At 37.1% G+C, this 16,317-nt stretch overlaps 2 protein-coding genes across 2 annotated transcripts; both read right to left on the bottom strand.

Annotated features, from left to right (window-relative positions):
* Positions 1 to 1,354: 1,354 nt before the first annotated feature.
* On the bottom strand, positions 1,355 to 4,367 carry LOC126382276 (protein obstructor-E-like). The gene is made up of 6 exons (XM_050032090.1): positions 4,325 to 4,367; positions 3,909 to 4,018; positions 3,380 to 3,500; positions 2,667 to 2,873; positions 1,826 to 1,898; positions 1,355 to 1,514 (listed from the first exon to the last, which is right to left on the bottom strand). The coding sequence occupies exons 1-6, from the start codon at positions 4,365 to 4,367 to the stop codon at positions 1,355 to 1,357; spliced, it is 714 nt and encodes a 237-aa protein (XP_049888047.1).
* A 186-nt stretch (positions 4,368 to 4,553) lies between these two features.
* LOC126381504 (protein obstructor-E-like) lies at positions 4,554 to 14,719 on the bottom strand. Its single transcript, XM_050030991.1, has 6 exons — positions 14,556 to 14,719; positions 11,624 to 11,880; positions 11,161 to 11,281; positions 8,984 to 9,178; positions 7,321 to 7,396; positions 4,554 to 5,554 (listed from the first exon to the last, which is right to left on the bottom strand). Exons 1-6 carry the CDS (start codon positions 14,596 to 14,598, stop codon positions 5,311 to 5,313), a joined length of 936 nt encoding a protein of 311 aa, XP_049886948.1. The 5' UTR covers positions 14,599 to 14,719; the 3' UTR covers positions 4,554 to 5,310.
* Positions 14,720 to 16,317: the final 1,598 nt, after the last annotated feature.

Raw genomic sequence — 16,317 nt, 5'->3', positions numbered from 1 at the left:
TTTCAAAGCCGTACTAGGACTCCTGTCCTCCGCCTCTGAATAGTACTGACAGTTGCTGCTGCCCTCTGTCAGGTTCCAGGTAACAGTCCCTGTGACGCGCCCCTTCCGTTCTGCAATGCCGTACCAATGGCTCCCATTTCCGCCTGTGCAACCGTTGAGGTCTTCACCCGTATCCTCGGGCAAGGGTTCTACGAGGGGGTTAGTTGTCTAACGAATTGATTTTCTCTTGGGCTTCCGGATTGTACAAATCAATTTCTTTGAATCTCTACAATACTTAATCTGCAGTAGGCGTTATGCGAAATTGTATAGGTAGGTAAGTAGTATAAATATTGAAACAGTCGCGATGTCGCTAAGGAGCGATGCTCGGGTGGCATCTATCTTAGAGCATGTAAACAAAGTGGTTTAAAGGACGATGACGTTCAATATGAATTGGTGATTGTCAATTGTAGGAGTTAACGTCATAACACAGGACGTGGCGCTTCTAACCATTAGTCTGGCTGTAGTATATTGCTAAAACTGTACATTATCATCTAGCTATCTTACGTAAATTGTAACTTTGAAGCCATGACCTAGACCATAATATCGCATGTTAGGTATAAGCGTTACTATACGTCATGTCTCAAGGTCGCTGTACTAATTCTGTGACGGGGCAGAGGAAGGGCGAACCGCATTCTTACATATTTCTTTTTGTTACCACAACGTTTCCCAGTATTCCTAAAAAAACGTTAGGTTACCTTACATTTTTTCCTGTTTCAACATTGTTTCTTCTTTTTATAAAATAAGCCAAAATAAGCAATAAGGCCGCCTATTGTACTTATGTTTTTATTCGTATGTTTATGTCCTTTGTATATGTCGTTGTGCAATAAAGTATTATTGATTGATTGATTGATTGGTTTATATCGCGTCTGGGTTGTGAAGAGGATTACCAAACTCAGCAACCCTGGTGTCAGAGTTATTATTGACTACGAATTAACGTTATTTGAGTGCCTAGTGTTATTTTGATCGCGTCCATCTTTCACAGGAATTGATAGACGCTACGCAACTTCAGTTGCTATCATTATTCTGACATAACATTTTATCTTCCACGTCTTTCAAACTGCCACTGAAAGCCATACTACCTACATTATGTACTACAGATATAAATACATACACCACATAGTCTAACATAATATTATGTAATACTGATATTACATAGATATATACGGGTAAAAGTGTACGCCTTTTTATATCCACTTCAACGTTTCGTGAAAATTACAAGGTCTATAAAAAGAAAAAATACTCTTATTTTTGTTTTAATATTTTGTATTTATAATTTTTATTACAAAGTTTAAAGAAAATTTATTTAATTTGCTATCTAAGCAACGACGAAAGGAGCTTTGTTACCTGCGCAGGCGACTTTATCAGCGTCAACGCAGTGTCCGCTCGCCGCGTCAAAGGCTAAACCTTCGTCGCAGGAGAGGAGTCGAGGTTTTCCATGTTCGCAGGAGTAGAAGGCATAGCAGTTGTCTTCGAATCTATAACATTTGAGAATAAAGAGTTACAAGGATACATAAAAAGGAGAAGTGTAATTTGAGGAAGATACATTACAAATATTTTCAGCTAGACATGCCTGAATAGAAAAATCACTTGGCTAACTTCTTCTAACCTAAGGGTTGTGAGAACAATAACTGACATCAACAATTCTGGTGTCAGGATTACTGCGTATGTTTGCTACTCTGTTGGCAATAAGGGGAATTGCCAGGCTACAGGAAATATTTTTCTCCACAAAGCAGTAACATGCTTATATTACTATATACAATTTGCAAGAATTCATCAATGGACTTACTTGTAGTTTACAACTTCAAGTGGTTCACCGTTCTCGCCGAGTGGAGCAGGCGGGCACTGGAAGCCTAGATACGCTGAAATTGAAGAAATACATAAGTATACTTAAGTTGAACTGCTTTGACGTCAACTAAACTATCTCATATATTTATGTATTACTATAAGAAATTGATTGATAACTAAGTAGGGTTATCTGGTAGCCTAGAACTTATCTGGCAGAACTATATTATATTATAATTATGTTAATATAGGTAGGATTATGTGTTTATTTATTTAGGTTGCCTGGAAGAAAGTTCTGCTTAGCAGTAAGGCCGCCGATTGTACTTCGTGTTGCATTTTTGTAACTGTCCTTTATATTCTGCCGATACTATTTAGTTTGCCATCGACACGATAAGAAGAAGATTATGTTTGTGTGCAATAAAATGTTTTGAATTGAATTGAACTATTCTACCAGCTAGCTGAGCCAGGATACCTCTAGAACAATAAACTGCTAACAATACCACCTGGGCATATACCTATCATCAATTGAGGATAATCATGGGCAATAGCCAATGACCATCCTCAATTTGGTCAACATAAAGAGATTAGGCTAGGAAAAACGAAAGGCTGAATTTTGGGCCTTTTAGTAACTTTGGTCGAGCAATTCAATTTTAACAGTAAAGTGACAGTAATTACGTACCTCGTATTAGCATAGAATAAACAATAATTTTCACCATGACATCACATGGTATGTGTATATGAGACCCTTTTTAAAACTAACAGTTTATAAACACTTGCAAAATTTTCCACCCAAGTGACAAATAGCGGCTCTTTCAAAAGAATTGCCAAAAACAAGAGACACAAACCTTCGACTTTGCAGCTGGGCACGAGATCGGGCCAGTCGCAGCGCGCATTGTCAGGGTTGAACGCCAGGCCTGGCGGGCACATCATCTCGATGGCCACGCCTGCCACACACATGCGGTACTGCCCGCAGTGGCCCGCCTCCGGTTGCGCCAACTGGGATGGGAAGAACCCGTACTCGTGCGGGCATTCAGCTGTAGGCAATGCAGGCTCTGAAATTGATCAAGCGTAGAATTAGATCCACAATGGGAAAAGATTGAAACCTTTTAGGTGCTACTTATAAGAACAAAAAAACAAATCAGTTGTAGAATTAAGAGAGAATACTGGTGCTAGTTTTAAGGCGGTTTTCCTAGGTACATTAATTCATGTAATCCCTATCGGAATGTACAGGACAATCATCTAAAGATTTTGAGTCTATGAACTAACAGGTTACAAGAATAGTTCCATTAAACTGTCTTTTGCGACATACTCAGGATGACAAGAAAAATAAAATTTTACGCTTTGTTGTTATCTCTGAATGACTGATCCCGCAATGAACGCTGTTTCCATGTTGGTTATTCGATTGATTTCTGGAGATATTTGAATTCATCTCCTCACAAACTTTCAAGGCCAAATGCTCGTAGATCGTAGACCATACATTCGTAACAGTATGACACATTCAAAGCAGTACATCACATATAGGAGTCCTGTTTTTGAATTGATAGCAGAAGATACATACGTGGTACTCCTCTGCCTTCACAGGAGACATCCGAGGGGTATCCGCAGGGGTAGTCCGGCCAAGCCGCACGGGGGTTGTAGTGAAGACCATCAGGGCACAGCATCTCATTTGCAGAGAAATCCTGGAAAGTTACAATGCAATTTTACGCCTGAAAGATAAAGATAAATACGCATAAATATGGCTTGATGGTCACATCTATTAAGACCTACATTTACTATGGGTTATTCAAACCATTTGATGCGCTATCTTCTCTCAGTTCATTCACACTAGGTTTGAGTAATTTTAAGCATCTCCTAGGCAAGCGGAATGCGTTTAGAAGCTAATCTGAGCCGTTGAACTATGGTAGGGCGAGCCCGTTCTCCCAGTTTGTGCACATCAAACTCATTGCTTCATTTCTAAAGAAGAAATGTAACATAAACAGCCTTTAAACGTTCCTCTGCTAGGCCTAGGCCTCCCCCCAATCGACCGGAGGGGGTAACAAAGACAAGCTAATTCGGTTTAATGTTGATCTTAAGCTCCATCAACTTACCCTGCACTCGATGTAAGAATCACATTTGCCCTCGACGGAGAAGTATCCATTCCGTTCCGTGCAGAGCGGATTCCGAGGCTGAAGCTCCACCGACGCCGCTTGCGCAGCGCCTGTGATAATGTTTAGTGCAATATGCGGTCAAACTGTATTTGTGAGAGGTTGAAAAAGGTTGTGCAAACAATACAAAATAATTAATATCTGGCACAAAGTATCTAGTGCTTTTCTCTCTATCAAGCTGTTGAGAGTATAATTTGGATTGGTGGAAGAATGACCCCAAACCCAAGTTTTCAAAGAACACATTTAGTAGCAGGGATCTTGATATATTATAAACTGAGTTATTGAAAATTTGAGAATTAATTTATTATTGGATCATATTGAATTAGTTTTTTTTATTATAATTTAAAAAGAATACTTACAAGCGGCTCCTAGTATAACTGCCAGGGAGAGGTACTTAAACATTGTCGTTATTAATTTCACCTCGAGTCTTTCCCTGAGCGAGCTCTAAATTGTAGAATAATGACAACCTATTGATATCGTTTCTTTTTATACCAAGAGTATAATAATTGTTAACGGTCTCAATAATTTACAAGAAATTTGCGGTTTTTATAATGAACACAACATCATTAATAAAAACATTTATTTATTATTAATAATAATAACAGTTTGATACCAAAACTACCACAAATCTAATAATCAAGTTGACTTGTCACATTTTTATTCTAACATTCGGCGATGTAACAAGTAATCAAGATGTTTAAAGTGTCATAAGTAATAAACATAAGTAGTGAAATATAATTTAAACAGTGATATAATAATAAAAGGTAGGTATATATAAAGTTATATACGTATATAGACTTGCAAAGAACAAACTTTTTTAAAAATATTGACTCAACAAGACTAGCAGAATGTTTTATTAATCTCACGTAATTCATCCAAGGAGACCATTGGATCTATTCATTTAAAAACCTACTGATGTTCTTTAACATTTAAAAGTTTAATATTTGCTAAAAGACGCGCGCAGAATATACAAGTATTTAATAACATAATTTTAACTCCGTGTCGAATACTTTAAAATTAAAACAGGTTTTTCTGTCTTATCTTTTCAATACTTAAGTCTGAAATTGATATTTTTGTTTCTTGATTGTTTGTAAAACTTAAGGAGACAGGTACAAGATGGCAAACATGCTTTTAAAAAACATAAGTACATAAATTTTCCTTCTAGGCAATAAAGCCGTGACTATACTAGCGTTTGTGAGTGTTGGGATGGACAACTCCGCTAAGGAGTAAATACTATCCGAAGCAAATTCACAATAGATATCTAAACTAAGATATCCCGTAAACAGAAAACCGCTAGTATGATTGAGGCATAACGCCGCGATTAGCTTTGCTATTGGTTAGTCGATTAGAATTTCCTCTTCTGGAACGGGTTAGGTTTGGAGTAGAATTCTATTTCTTTCGCCAGGCGCTGTTTCTCCTCTGCGCGGGCTTGAGCAGCCGCGGCGCGTAGTTCCTGGGGACAGGCGGCGACCTCCTCGGCGGACACGCAGGTGGACGTGAGGTCGTCGAAGGCAGAGTCACCACCGCAGCTCAGAGCACGGGGACGACCTTCGATGCACAGGAAATATTTCTGGCAGTTCACATCCGACCTGAAAGGCATAAGAGCTTTGTTGAAATCATTGCCATTAAGAATTATGATTGAAAAGGACTTGGTGAGTTGGACGGCTTATTATTTTTATATAAAATACCTATTCTATATTTAATAAAGATTCTATATTTATTATCAGCTCTGATTAAATATACGAATCCATCAATATAACAAGAAATGTTACTAAATATTTATTTATTTATTTATTAACGTTAGATTAGTTCATTTAACCTTTAAGTGAACGTGTGCAGACCATTGGTCAACAGAGATAATGTGAAGAAACTTCTAATTTAAAGCTAAAGACTACGTTTGACCTATACGGTACCAGCTTCGGCGTATGACCTACTTTGATATACCAACGACAATGCACGTGCATATCAGAATCAAAATATGCTTAGCTTTTTTATAACAATTGAGTTTTCAGAAAATCTTTGGGGGATGGACTGAGCTGTCGCCATGCGGTTCTTCACCACCTTGGACGAACATCAGGACTGGCTGCGGGTTGTTTAAGTCATAACTTCTGACTGCGCATCCCGATTGGTATACTAGGGATGTAACTTAATATTATGCGAATATCACGCGGTGAGAGCTAAGAGAGACCCAAACCGGTGTACCCGATAGTCAAACATTAACGAAAACATTATCCTGTTACCATTGACACCTGTTAGAGATATATGGCGTGTTGAAGAAGACCAGTGATTTAAAAATGTGTAAAATATCAGCATTAATAGTGGTAACAAACATTTTTAACTTCATAAGGAATCAATTTTTCATCTGACTCAATCCACTACGCTACCACACGGTCAATTGAGTAGATCTAGGCTGTTTTAGGCGGATAAGACGTTTGTTATGTAAAAAAATTAGTTACAGAGTGTAACTATGTTACCTACTGAATAAAGATAATTTTGAAATCTTAGGTAGATTATGGATGGTGATGGTGTACACAGATTAAAGAACGATGATACTGATAATAATACTGCTTTCATATATTTTTCAAAATAGGTACAGTCATGAGCAATATAATGTACCCACTTTAGGACTCTGTCGCACTAACATATTTGCCATTTAGTGAGACTTACAGTTCAATTTGTCAAAAAAGTTAATGTGACATGGTACCAAAGTGTATACATATTAACGCTCGTGACCGTATTACCTGTCAAAAAGCGATACAAAGATGTTGTTGACAAACCAAACGATAATAGTCTATTTTTAACAAATGAGTGGTGGTGCAAGGATTTGAAGGCGTTTGTCTGAGCGCGAGGCGAATGCAAAATATTGTGTCATCAGCTAATATTATACCAAATAAACGTGTCTTGAAAAGCCCAATAGCAACGCCAAGAAAGTAGGATATGGTCGTAAATCGGAGACATGGACACGTTATGTAAAACGATTGGTATTTCTAATAACGAAGTTATGTAACCACAAGGTCGAGGTATCTTGACATTTAGCTGACACCCAGTGACCGCAACCATTAGGCAACCCGTTCTCGCTACACCACATCAAAGTAACGAGCTATTCCTCACATCGCTTCATGGATCTATCTTCTTAATCTATTATGAATCGATATTCACAATCTATTGTTAATGAGACTATTAATTTGCCAATTTGAAATGTCAAATAGAACTCGAGAAGGTTTCACCTGGGTACAATTTACATCTTAAAGATTTAAATTAAGGTGCATAGGACAGACGTTCTTTTACACTTGGTATTGAAGAAGGTGAGTTTTGCCTTTTGAAAAATATTGACGGATTTATATAAAATAAGTACCTGTAAAATCTGAAGCCAGCAGGTGGGCCTAGTTCCCTGGATTGTGGCACCTCAGGGCATCGGAAACCGAGGAAAGCTGAAATAAAATAAAATAAGGTGCATGAAATTCCTGGAACACCTTTTAAAGTTTGAAAGTGGCAAACGAAAAGTCACTTTGTGTGTTTGGTACTTTACCGGTGTCTGAGCTTTGGAGGGAACCTACTTACTGATCCTGTAGCCTTGCTGGAGGCCTTGATGGTGATTTAAAAATTGTGTCACTAGTTGACTTTTCGTTTAGCCTTCACATGCTAACAAGTGTAGCATCTTTTGAGATTTGTTTAATCTGTGGTTTTTTATTTTTACCTTTATCTGTTTCAAGGTCCTTTTAGAAGGTCCTTTTTTGAGGTGCGTGGTTGAGCTTCGATGTCATTCTCTGGAGTTACATTACAAACGCAGTAAAGCTATTCATTCTTTTGCAAAATACATTTTCATCAACTTTACGTATTAATACTACCTTCTATAATAATATTGAATATGTAAATTTGTTAAAAAATGCTCCCACTTTTATAAAAATCGACTTTCCTACACCGTATTCATTTTCAACTCCAAGACAGATTAATGTTGCTAAATTCTAGGCTAAAATTACACGCCACAACCCCATTAGCAATGTATCACACATAATAAGCTCCCAAAGTACTTACAAGATGAAACTAAAACTAGTTTAAGTATTTATAAAAATCTAATAACAAAGCTAATTAAAAAGAGCTAACTGTAGAAGAATTTTTAAAGGATATTTAAATATACAATTCCGTTCAGTTGGATCAACATCCAGTAAGGTTGCGCTGTATCGAGATGAGACATAAGTTTTAAATGTTTTGTTTGAGGCTATTGGCTATTCGGCGTTAGATGCAGAAACCAGCAAAGATTGTAAATGTGAGCGTTGATGAATAGCGGTCGACGCTCGTTAAAGTCATGTAATCTGGCAAAGTTCAAGGTTCACACTTTATTAAGATTTTCCCACCCAGCTATAAAGGCTTAAACGGTCACGGAACTTGAATAATGTGAATATGTCAAGGCGAAGATGGTCACATAACAACAGTTTATATTGGGAATATAGTTTATAACTTCTGCTATTTCAGACAAACCAAGAGTTCTCATGGCAATAGAATTCGAATTTCTTTGTACCACAATGTCGTTTTCCAGAAACAACGTGGGCAAAATTAGGCATTCTAACATTGAATCTATAACATTGCAATATTCCGAGCCTCTGTGTACCTGTCATTGCACACTGCGTTTCGGAAAGCCCGTTTTCGCAACATCACACGTTAAGCAAGCGCGTCTGATCCGGTGAACAGATAAATCCAAGACGATTTATGTATCCTTAAAGTTTTCGTGGAAAGTTTTGTCACACGTGAGTAAAGTTATGTTCTAATAGATGCCACATGTTTCTAAATTTACAAATAAGTGATTCATGTTTTGATTTTAACAATTTATAAGTAGGTACATGTTGAATATAAAACTCGTGCAAGTTAGAATACCATCGGAGGATTTTGCTCTTTTGAGTTTCCGTAAGCACGGGTTTTCGATACTTTAGTTAAAGAGTTGTCGACATTTGTCGCGACAGAGATGGGTGGTAAAGTAAGGCCTTTGCTCAGCAGTGTCATTTGAAAATGGAGGTTCGTACCTTCAGCATCACAATCAGCAACGGTGTCGGGCCATTCGCAGCGGTAAGTTTCGGAGCTCCACGCGAGTCCCTCGGGGCAGGTGAAGTCATAGCCCACGCCGTTGACACAGTTCCTGAAGCCACTGCAGTTGCGGGCGTCTCCGAGCTTGTAGTAGCCGAACTGGTGAGGACAATCCTCTGTCGGCTGGGCCGGTTCTGTAAGTTAGGTCTAATTTTGAAAATCTGCAGTTCTATGCTTGTTATTTATAAGGAAGCCGGAATATCCATCAGATGATAATAGTGAGATTTTGATTAAATATTCGTCAAAAGAAACTCGTACGTGTGCGTGAAATAGAAATGTACTACGATTGCGGAAGGTGCTTCAAGAAAAGCTCAACTGTTAATTACCATTTATAAAGTTAATATTATAATACATGCATGTTATATCTATCAAGATAATGTGGTTATTTGAGTAAATTCTAATAATAATGAAATTAATCCACACAGACGAGGTCGCATTTGCAACCGATGTGTGTCGTGGCTTATAATATTTTCATACACACAACTACACGTTTAAAACAGTAACATATGAATAGTCGAGAGATAGGTATTCTAGATATACTGCTGTGGGAAGAGTCGCAGGTCGTAAAACAACTTGCACCCACTTTAGTTATTACATTAGTGAGTTTATGGCTGAGGTTGTAGACGCAAGTAACAAGTTACCAACAGCTAACAACATAACGTAACATCATAACGTCTGTATCCCCGAAGGAATAGGTAGGCGGAGGGGTGTAGTACATCCTTGCTATCAACCCGTCACTTAAATATTCGTCACCTTACAGCTCGTGTTATATATATGTCGAGGAACCGTAGCACGGCACCCGCATACAGGTATGTCGAGGATTAAAAGCAATTTAGAACATTTTAAGAGTAGAATAGAATAAATTAAAGTAATTGGGTAGTCATTAATCTTTACTTATTACAAGTACTATTTCTACTCTTCTACTACTAGTGCTAATATCCTATCTATATAATAACTAATATAGTATACAAGAAAAGTGCAAAAAAAAAAAGAAAGAAAAAGGAAAGTGCATTTCTTCGAGGCAATGACGTCATAAATCGTCTGAAACAGACGTATAAGGCCAATGTATGTATAGTATACATAGTTTAGAAGTAAGTAATTTAAGTATTTCTTCCTGTCCTCCATCCAAATCATAATGATGATCAAGAAAGTAAACCATTTTGTATTGTCAATAAGTACATGAAATATAAGGTCAATTATTTTCATAGCACACATTCACTTCCTACAAGAAGATTCCTCTTAAATCAATGGTCTTAGAAGCTGACATTTAACAAGTTGTTTTCATTAATATTATTATATGTAGATGCCAGCCTTTAAATCTGCATTGACCGTTTTTAAAAGTATCGTCATCGTCATCATAATTTGCAGAATTAATAGTATTAAATTATATCTAAATAGACTATCTAAAAATGTTGTACGGATTCAAGTACCTGAATACACAAAGTTTTACTTGAAAATTAATTAATGTCATCTCGGGTTATACCGGCAGAATGATATTTTATTAAGTATCTCTTTTTTTACGCCATTAATAAAAGAGTAATCATGATCTGCACCGGACGCCACAAATGACGAATTCACTTTATTTTTCTGCATAAATTATGGTTGAATAATGACACAAGATTCCTTATTCTTATTAGAAAAAATCCATAGGTCAAGGGTAAAAATAAGTATTAGGACATTCTAGTGGATACTATTGCTTGGTTTTAATACCTACTGTTAACGAGACAATTCGATAAGGTCATGGAGTATGATTCTCTCTATTATTCGGGAAACGTCAATAAAGAAATGTCACATATTATTAAATTAATAAAGCATATTTTTTTTAATTGCATTTTGCATATTGTTTTTGTTGCACTGCAGGTTACTAAAGTAAAATAGATTATCACTTACACACTGCAGTGCATTGTATAAGTGATTACCAATGTTACCTATTTGTTCCTTGGACTTTTTATTTGATCTGAGTCTTGTTTATGATAGTTCATTAAAGATCACAATATCATTTTCGGTAATCACGAATAGGTAAGTCTCTTTCGCACTAGGTAAGAGTAACACTATCTTTCTTTTCTAATTTATTAAAGGCCCTCAACAGAGAAGTTGATAAAAGATAATTACTTACGCAGAGATGACCTCTCAAGGCATTGGACTTCGTTGGGGTACTGGCACGGGTAGACGTTGAAGTTCACATTGGGGTTGAAGAGGAGTCCATCAGGGCACAGCTTTTCTTCGGAAGTTCCATTCTAAGGTAACAAGAAAAAATAAGTAAACATGGCAGTTCAAGTGAAGGCTTTACATAATACGTGACGAAATGCTTATAAAATATAAAGTAATAATATTAAGTAGACAGTAAAGGTGATATTAAGTAGTAGTAACAAAATGATTATAATTAGGATTGTAACATTGGACTCAGTGGGCGTCGTACGGCTGATGATGATGATTGGACTCATATAATAATAATAATGCTTGTTACAAGTAGCAGCAGTCTCAAAAAGCTTTTAGCGTAGCGAATGAAATGCAAACAGCTGTAGAGAGTTGACCTTATCTCTAATAATATTTTAATGTTTAAAAGTGAAAGTACTTACAATGCATTCGATGTATCTATCACAGCTACCAGAAACTGGGTATCTTTCATTGCTCTCCCTACAGGAACCAGCACTCTGTCTAGGGGCGGACTGCTGTTGAGACTGTTGATACTGATTCTGTTGATACTGATTCTGGTTCTGTTGATATTGACCTTGGCTATCTCTGTATAGGTTTTGGTTTCCGAAAGCACTCTGTTGCTGTTGTTGCCTAGTTTGCGCTGTTGTCCGTGATTGGAATTGACCGAACTGTGCGTATGCTGTTGGTGAGAACGAATAATTACCTTTACTAGTTTGGAAAATTAGAACAATTATTTAGAACAGGGGGTTGAAAAGGCTACATAGAAGCAATTCATGTAAGGGCACAAGTCAAGAAATGTAAAATAGCAATATTGATTTTTTATGATGAATTGATGTGACCTTTTACACCCCAGAACATCTTCCACAAGATAAAAATAACATAACCTCACGATTATAACCCAATTAGGGTAATCAGGAATGGAGGAGCGCGGTGGCGCAGCGGTAAACGCGCTCGGTCTGCGATTTTTGAAGTAAAGCAACTTTCGCAGAGGCCGGTCATAGGATGGGTGACCACAAAAAAAAAGTTTTCATCTCGAGCTCCTCCGTGCTTCGGAAGGCACGTTAAGCCGTTGGTCCCGGCTGCATTAGCAGTCGTTAATAACCACCAATCCGCACTGGGCCCGCGTGGTGGTTTAAGGCCCGATCTCCCTATCCATCCATAGGGAAGGCCCGTTAATGGGCTGATGATGATGATGATGGGGTAATCAGAGATACATCCATCGCAAGATAAACTAAGTACCCATATCTCACCGAGCTCATCGAACATCGTCCAGTTTTCGATAATTTGTTACAACTTTTGACACAATAGGTAATAATGCTCGTAGTCTGATTGCAGCATAACATGTTCATTGATGAAATTGCGTACCTTGCACAAAGATATATTTTCCGCCAACAAATATTCATGCAATGCCCATCAGAATATTTAATACCTAAATACAACGGGTTATGGAAATGTCATGTATGTAAATTTAAAATGTCCTTTTAACTCTGAGGTCATGATGGACGCTTGTTGCATTTGATTTTTATATTTCTACGGCTCTTTATACTTGTACTTACTCAAAGTTTTTATGACTACGTTACATAGCAGAACCTACCAAGACAATATAACGGCCTCTGTGCTTGAGCGTTGGAGTCACGTTCCGGAGGCCCCGGATTCGAATCCCGGTGGGGATATATCACAAAAATCACTTTGTGATCCCTAGTTTGGTTAGGACATTACAGGCTGATCACCTGATTGTCCGAAACTAAGATGATCCGTGCTTCGGAAGGCACGTTGAGCCGTTGGTCCCGGTTACTATTTACTGATTTAAGTAAGCAATCGTTACATGAGCCATGTCAGGGGCCTTGTTGGTGTATAGTATATACACCTACTCCTCGCCAGCTATGTTTAAGTCCCATGTAATAGGGGGCAAGCCTACTGCCATTAATCGCGCACAAATTCTCGAAACTACGTGATATCAATTATATATATCTCTTCTATCGTGTGGGTTGTGAGGTGGATTACCAACCCCATCAACCCTGGTGTCAATGTAAAATAAATTACTTAAATTAAATTATCTATCTATGTTAATTATCAATGAAGTCTATGATCCAAATATTAATTCAAATTCATAAAGTTGAATTCAGTGACTTCGAGTTGAGCCGGGTTTCGAACCCGTGTTATATTATCTCTCGTGATATATCTCTGTACTTATACCTATTTAATTTTGCTAATAAGTTACCACATGTAAATATGAACGATAAAACCAAACCAATCACCCGTGTATCACACGAAATACGATAAACCTTGCATTTTATAAGGAAAACGGTATGTCTATAACTTGTCTATGTTTTCCGCGCAATATTTTGTATAATTACCATGTTTAAAACCTACTTAACGTCAATTAGACATCCGTTTATATAGCCACAAAACAAGGTAGGTACGTTACATAATTAATTGACTAATTATGATGAAAATTGTATTAAATGACGCTATTGTTTTGCGGCAAACTTTTAATTGCGGTGGATAATTATACATTAATTACCTTTTGTGTTTGGGGACCATGCTTAATTTGTTAATTTAAGGAAATGGTTTATCAGAATCCTGTTGGATAATTTATCGTATATGGCGTCAGGCGCGGTATACGGAATCCATGCTACGGCTACAGGTTTTACTACACACGAGTTTGAATGAATATATTATACCTATGTCGCTTGTTACTCGACATAAAAATGGATAATTCCTATAAAGATAAATATTAATATTTCATGTAATATTCTCTAGGGATATGATTTTTTTGAAAATTTGTTATAAAACTGATGGTATCAAACTGTCAAACGATAATTATACGGTGTGTAAAAAAGTTATCTTCAGGTAATATTTTTCATTAATTAAGTATTTAAGTACAAAAGTATTTAAGTACGAGTACTAATGAAACTCGATTTTTTTCAATTAACCTCTTAATTATTATTTTATTATTTAGTATTTCTTAATTTTATTATTTGATTTAGCGAAGAACGAGTAATTCAACTGTAATACGTAATTAATAGGTTTTATCTATTAATAGCGACTTATTGTCACCATAATTAGTGTTCATTGCTTATAACTGCTAGTCTACGATTGACATTTAATTGATATTAAATGATACTTATTCTTTGAAAAGGCTTTTTATTTATTAAATACTTAGCTATTACTATGATTTAAGTATTTAAGTAGTAAAGGGGGTTTAAATCGGCCTAATTTTAAGCTTAAGTAAATTATATTCATTAAATATTAAATTAATCAGTTCTATTTATGACGATATTTTATTAATAATCATTAAATTTATATAATTAAATTAATAATTAATAGGTATATTAATTGTAAATTACTTACCAACTGCGCAAAGGCACGTAAGAATCACAAAAGTCTTCCCCATGTTTGACTGTGAAGCACTTCGCACGAGCTTCGCAAATGGAATGCCTATGTGCAGGAGTTGAAGAGCCACGACCTTGGGGACACACCGATTGGGAAACAACTCATCTTAGCCGCACCTTGTTACATGCGTTAAGTGACCGGCCTGTGATGTGTGTACATCTCTCTTTATGTCACTGGGTTATCGTGAGCCAATAGGATGTCGAGTAGGAAGTCGAATGCAGCATAGCCTTCGCAGTGTGTAAGTGTGGATGAGTTTGAACGTAATAATTTCATTTCACGCTCTTGTCGGTGTAGCATTATCCATGCTACTTTTTTTAGGGAAAAATAGGGCAGTGGTTTTCCTCCTGCCTTCCGCCTTGCAGTATTCTGTCTGACGCGAGTCGGATGGCGCCTTGAGTAGTCTTTTTCAAAGCCGTATAAGACTCCTGGACCTGTCATCCGCCTCTGAACAGTACTGGCAGTTACTGCTGCCTTTTGTCAAGTTCCAGATTAGAGTCCCTGTGATTTGCCCCTTCCGTCCTGCATGCAACCGTTGAGGTCTTCACCCGTATCCCTGAGTAAGGGTTGCCGAAGGCATATAACCAAACACCTTGTAGGTAGTCCGTAAATTTTTTTTGAATAAGTGACAGGCACATTTCGTTAGTAGTAAATTATGAGTTGCACTAGTTACCATCGTAAATCGACTTATTCTGTGGTTACCGGGCAGAGCCGTGTCGGTAAACGATATACTCACCTAAGCTATCTTTCGCTTCCGGCATGAAGCTAAGAGAAGCTTAGGTATTCTATTTTTAAACTTTCGAAGCGAAAGCCTACGGTAAATGTTCGGCATGATTTAATAATAAGTAGGTAAATAAATAATCTGAATTTCCTGAATATGATGAATATGACCATTAACTTTTATGATTTGCGAGTGTTTCTATGTTTCTTGTAGGTATTATGTGTAGCGACGTATCATCCATTTTCTTGTTATAAGTACCAGAGACAAAGACTATTCCGTTGAAACAATATCATAGATTTTGAGTCGGGAATTACTAACTGTGAAGATATTATTCAGTTCACGTAGGTTGTAGATCAGCCGCTTATCTCACCCCTATCTGCTTATTTGTATGCAAGAAGTCCTCTAGGCCCGTCAACTCGGTTTAATTTGGAATTTCTTGGTGTTGATGGCTAGATATTTGTTTTTTTCTGTACAATATATTCGTTATTGGAAGTGATCGTAAAGGTACAACCCACGCGTGGCAAATGTTTGCGAATATTTTGTTACTAGGCATAGTTTTAAGTTAAGCTTTATCTTTTATTTGATAACCAATATTCGACGAAGTTTTATTTAACTAAGGTGTGCTTAATCCAAAAGGGGCGTAAGGTCCATTTTTAAGTTTATTACTTACCGATATCATTACATCATTTCAGAAGTTCTAGGCCTTATCAATTTATTTCATATCGCCGAATTTGCGGAAACGGTGCAGTTTTTATGTTATATAAACTCTTTGTTATTGTTAATTGTTCGTGGCAAATAGATACATTCTCTACAGTGAATGTGTGTCAAACAAACGTGTTAATTGTCACTCAAAATGACGAAAGAGGCAAAACCGATGCCATGGCGGCCCTCGATTACTTTACTCTGTTTGCTGATAATAATTTTGTACCGTAGTGCTGGCTACTTATCCTCTCAGTTGATCAACAGGCTACATGGCCCTCCCTTACCATGTCCAAGCTCGAA

This window comes from Pectinophora gossypiella, chromosome 3 (assembly GCF_024362695.1).
Source record: "Pectinophora gossypiella chromosome 3, ilPecGoss1.1, whole genome shotgun sequence".
Taxonomy (NCBI): domain Eukaryota; kingdom Metazoa; phylum Arthropoda; class Insecta; order Lepidoptera; family Gelechiidae; genus Pectinophora; species Pectinophora gossypiella.
The sequence above is the reverse complement of the archived record's forward strand: the minus strand, read 5'-3'. Positions and strand labels throughout refer to the sequence as shown.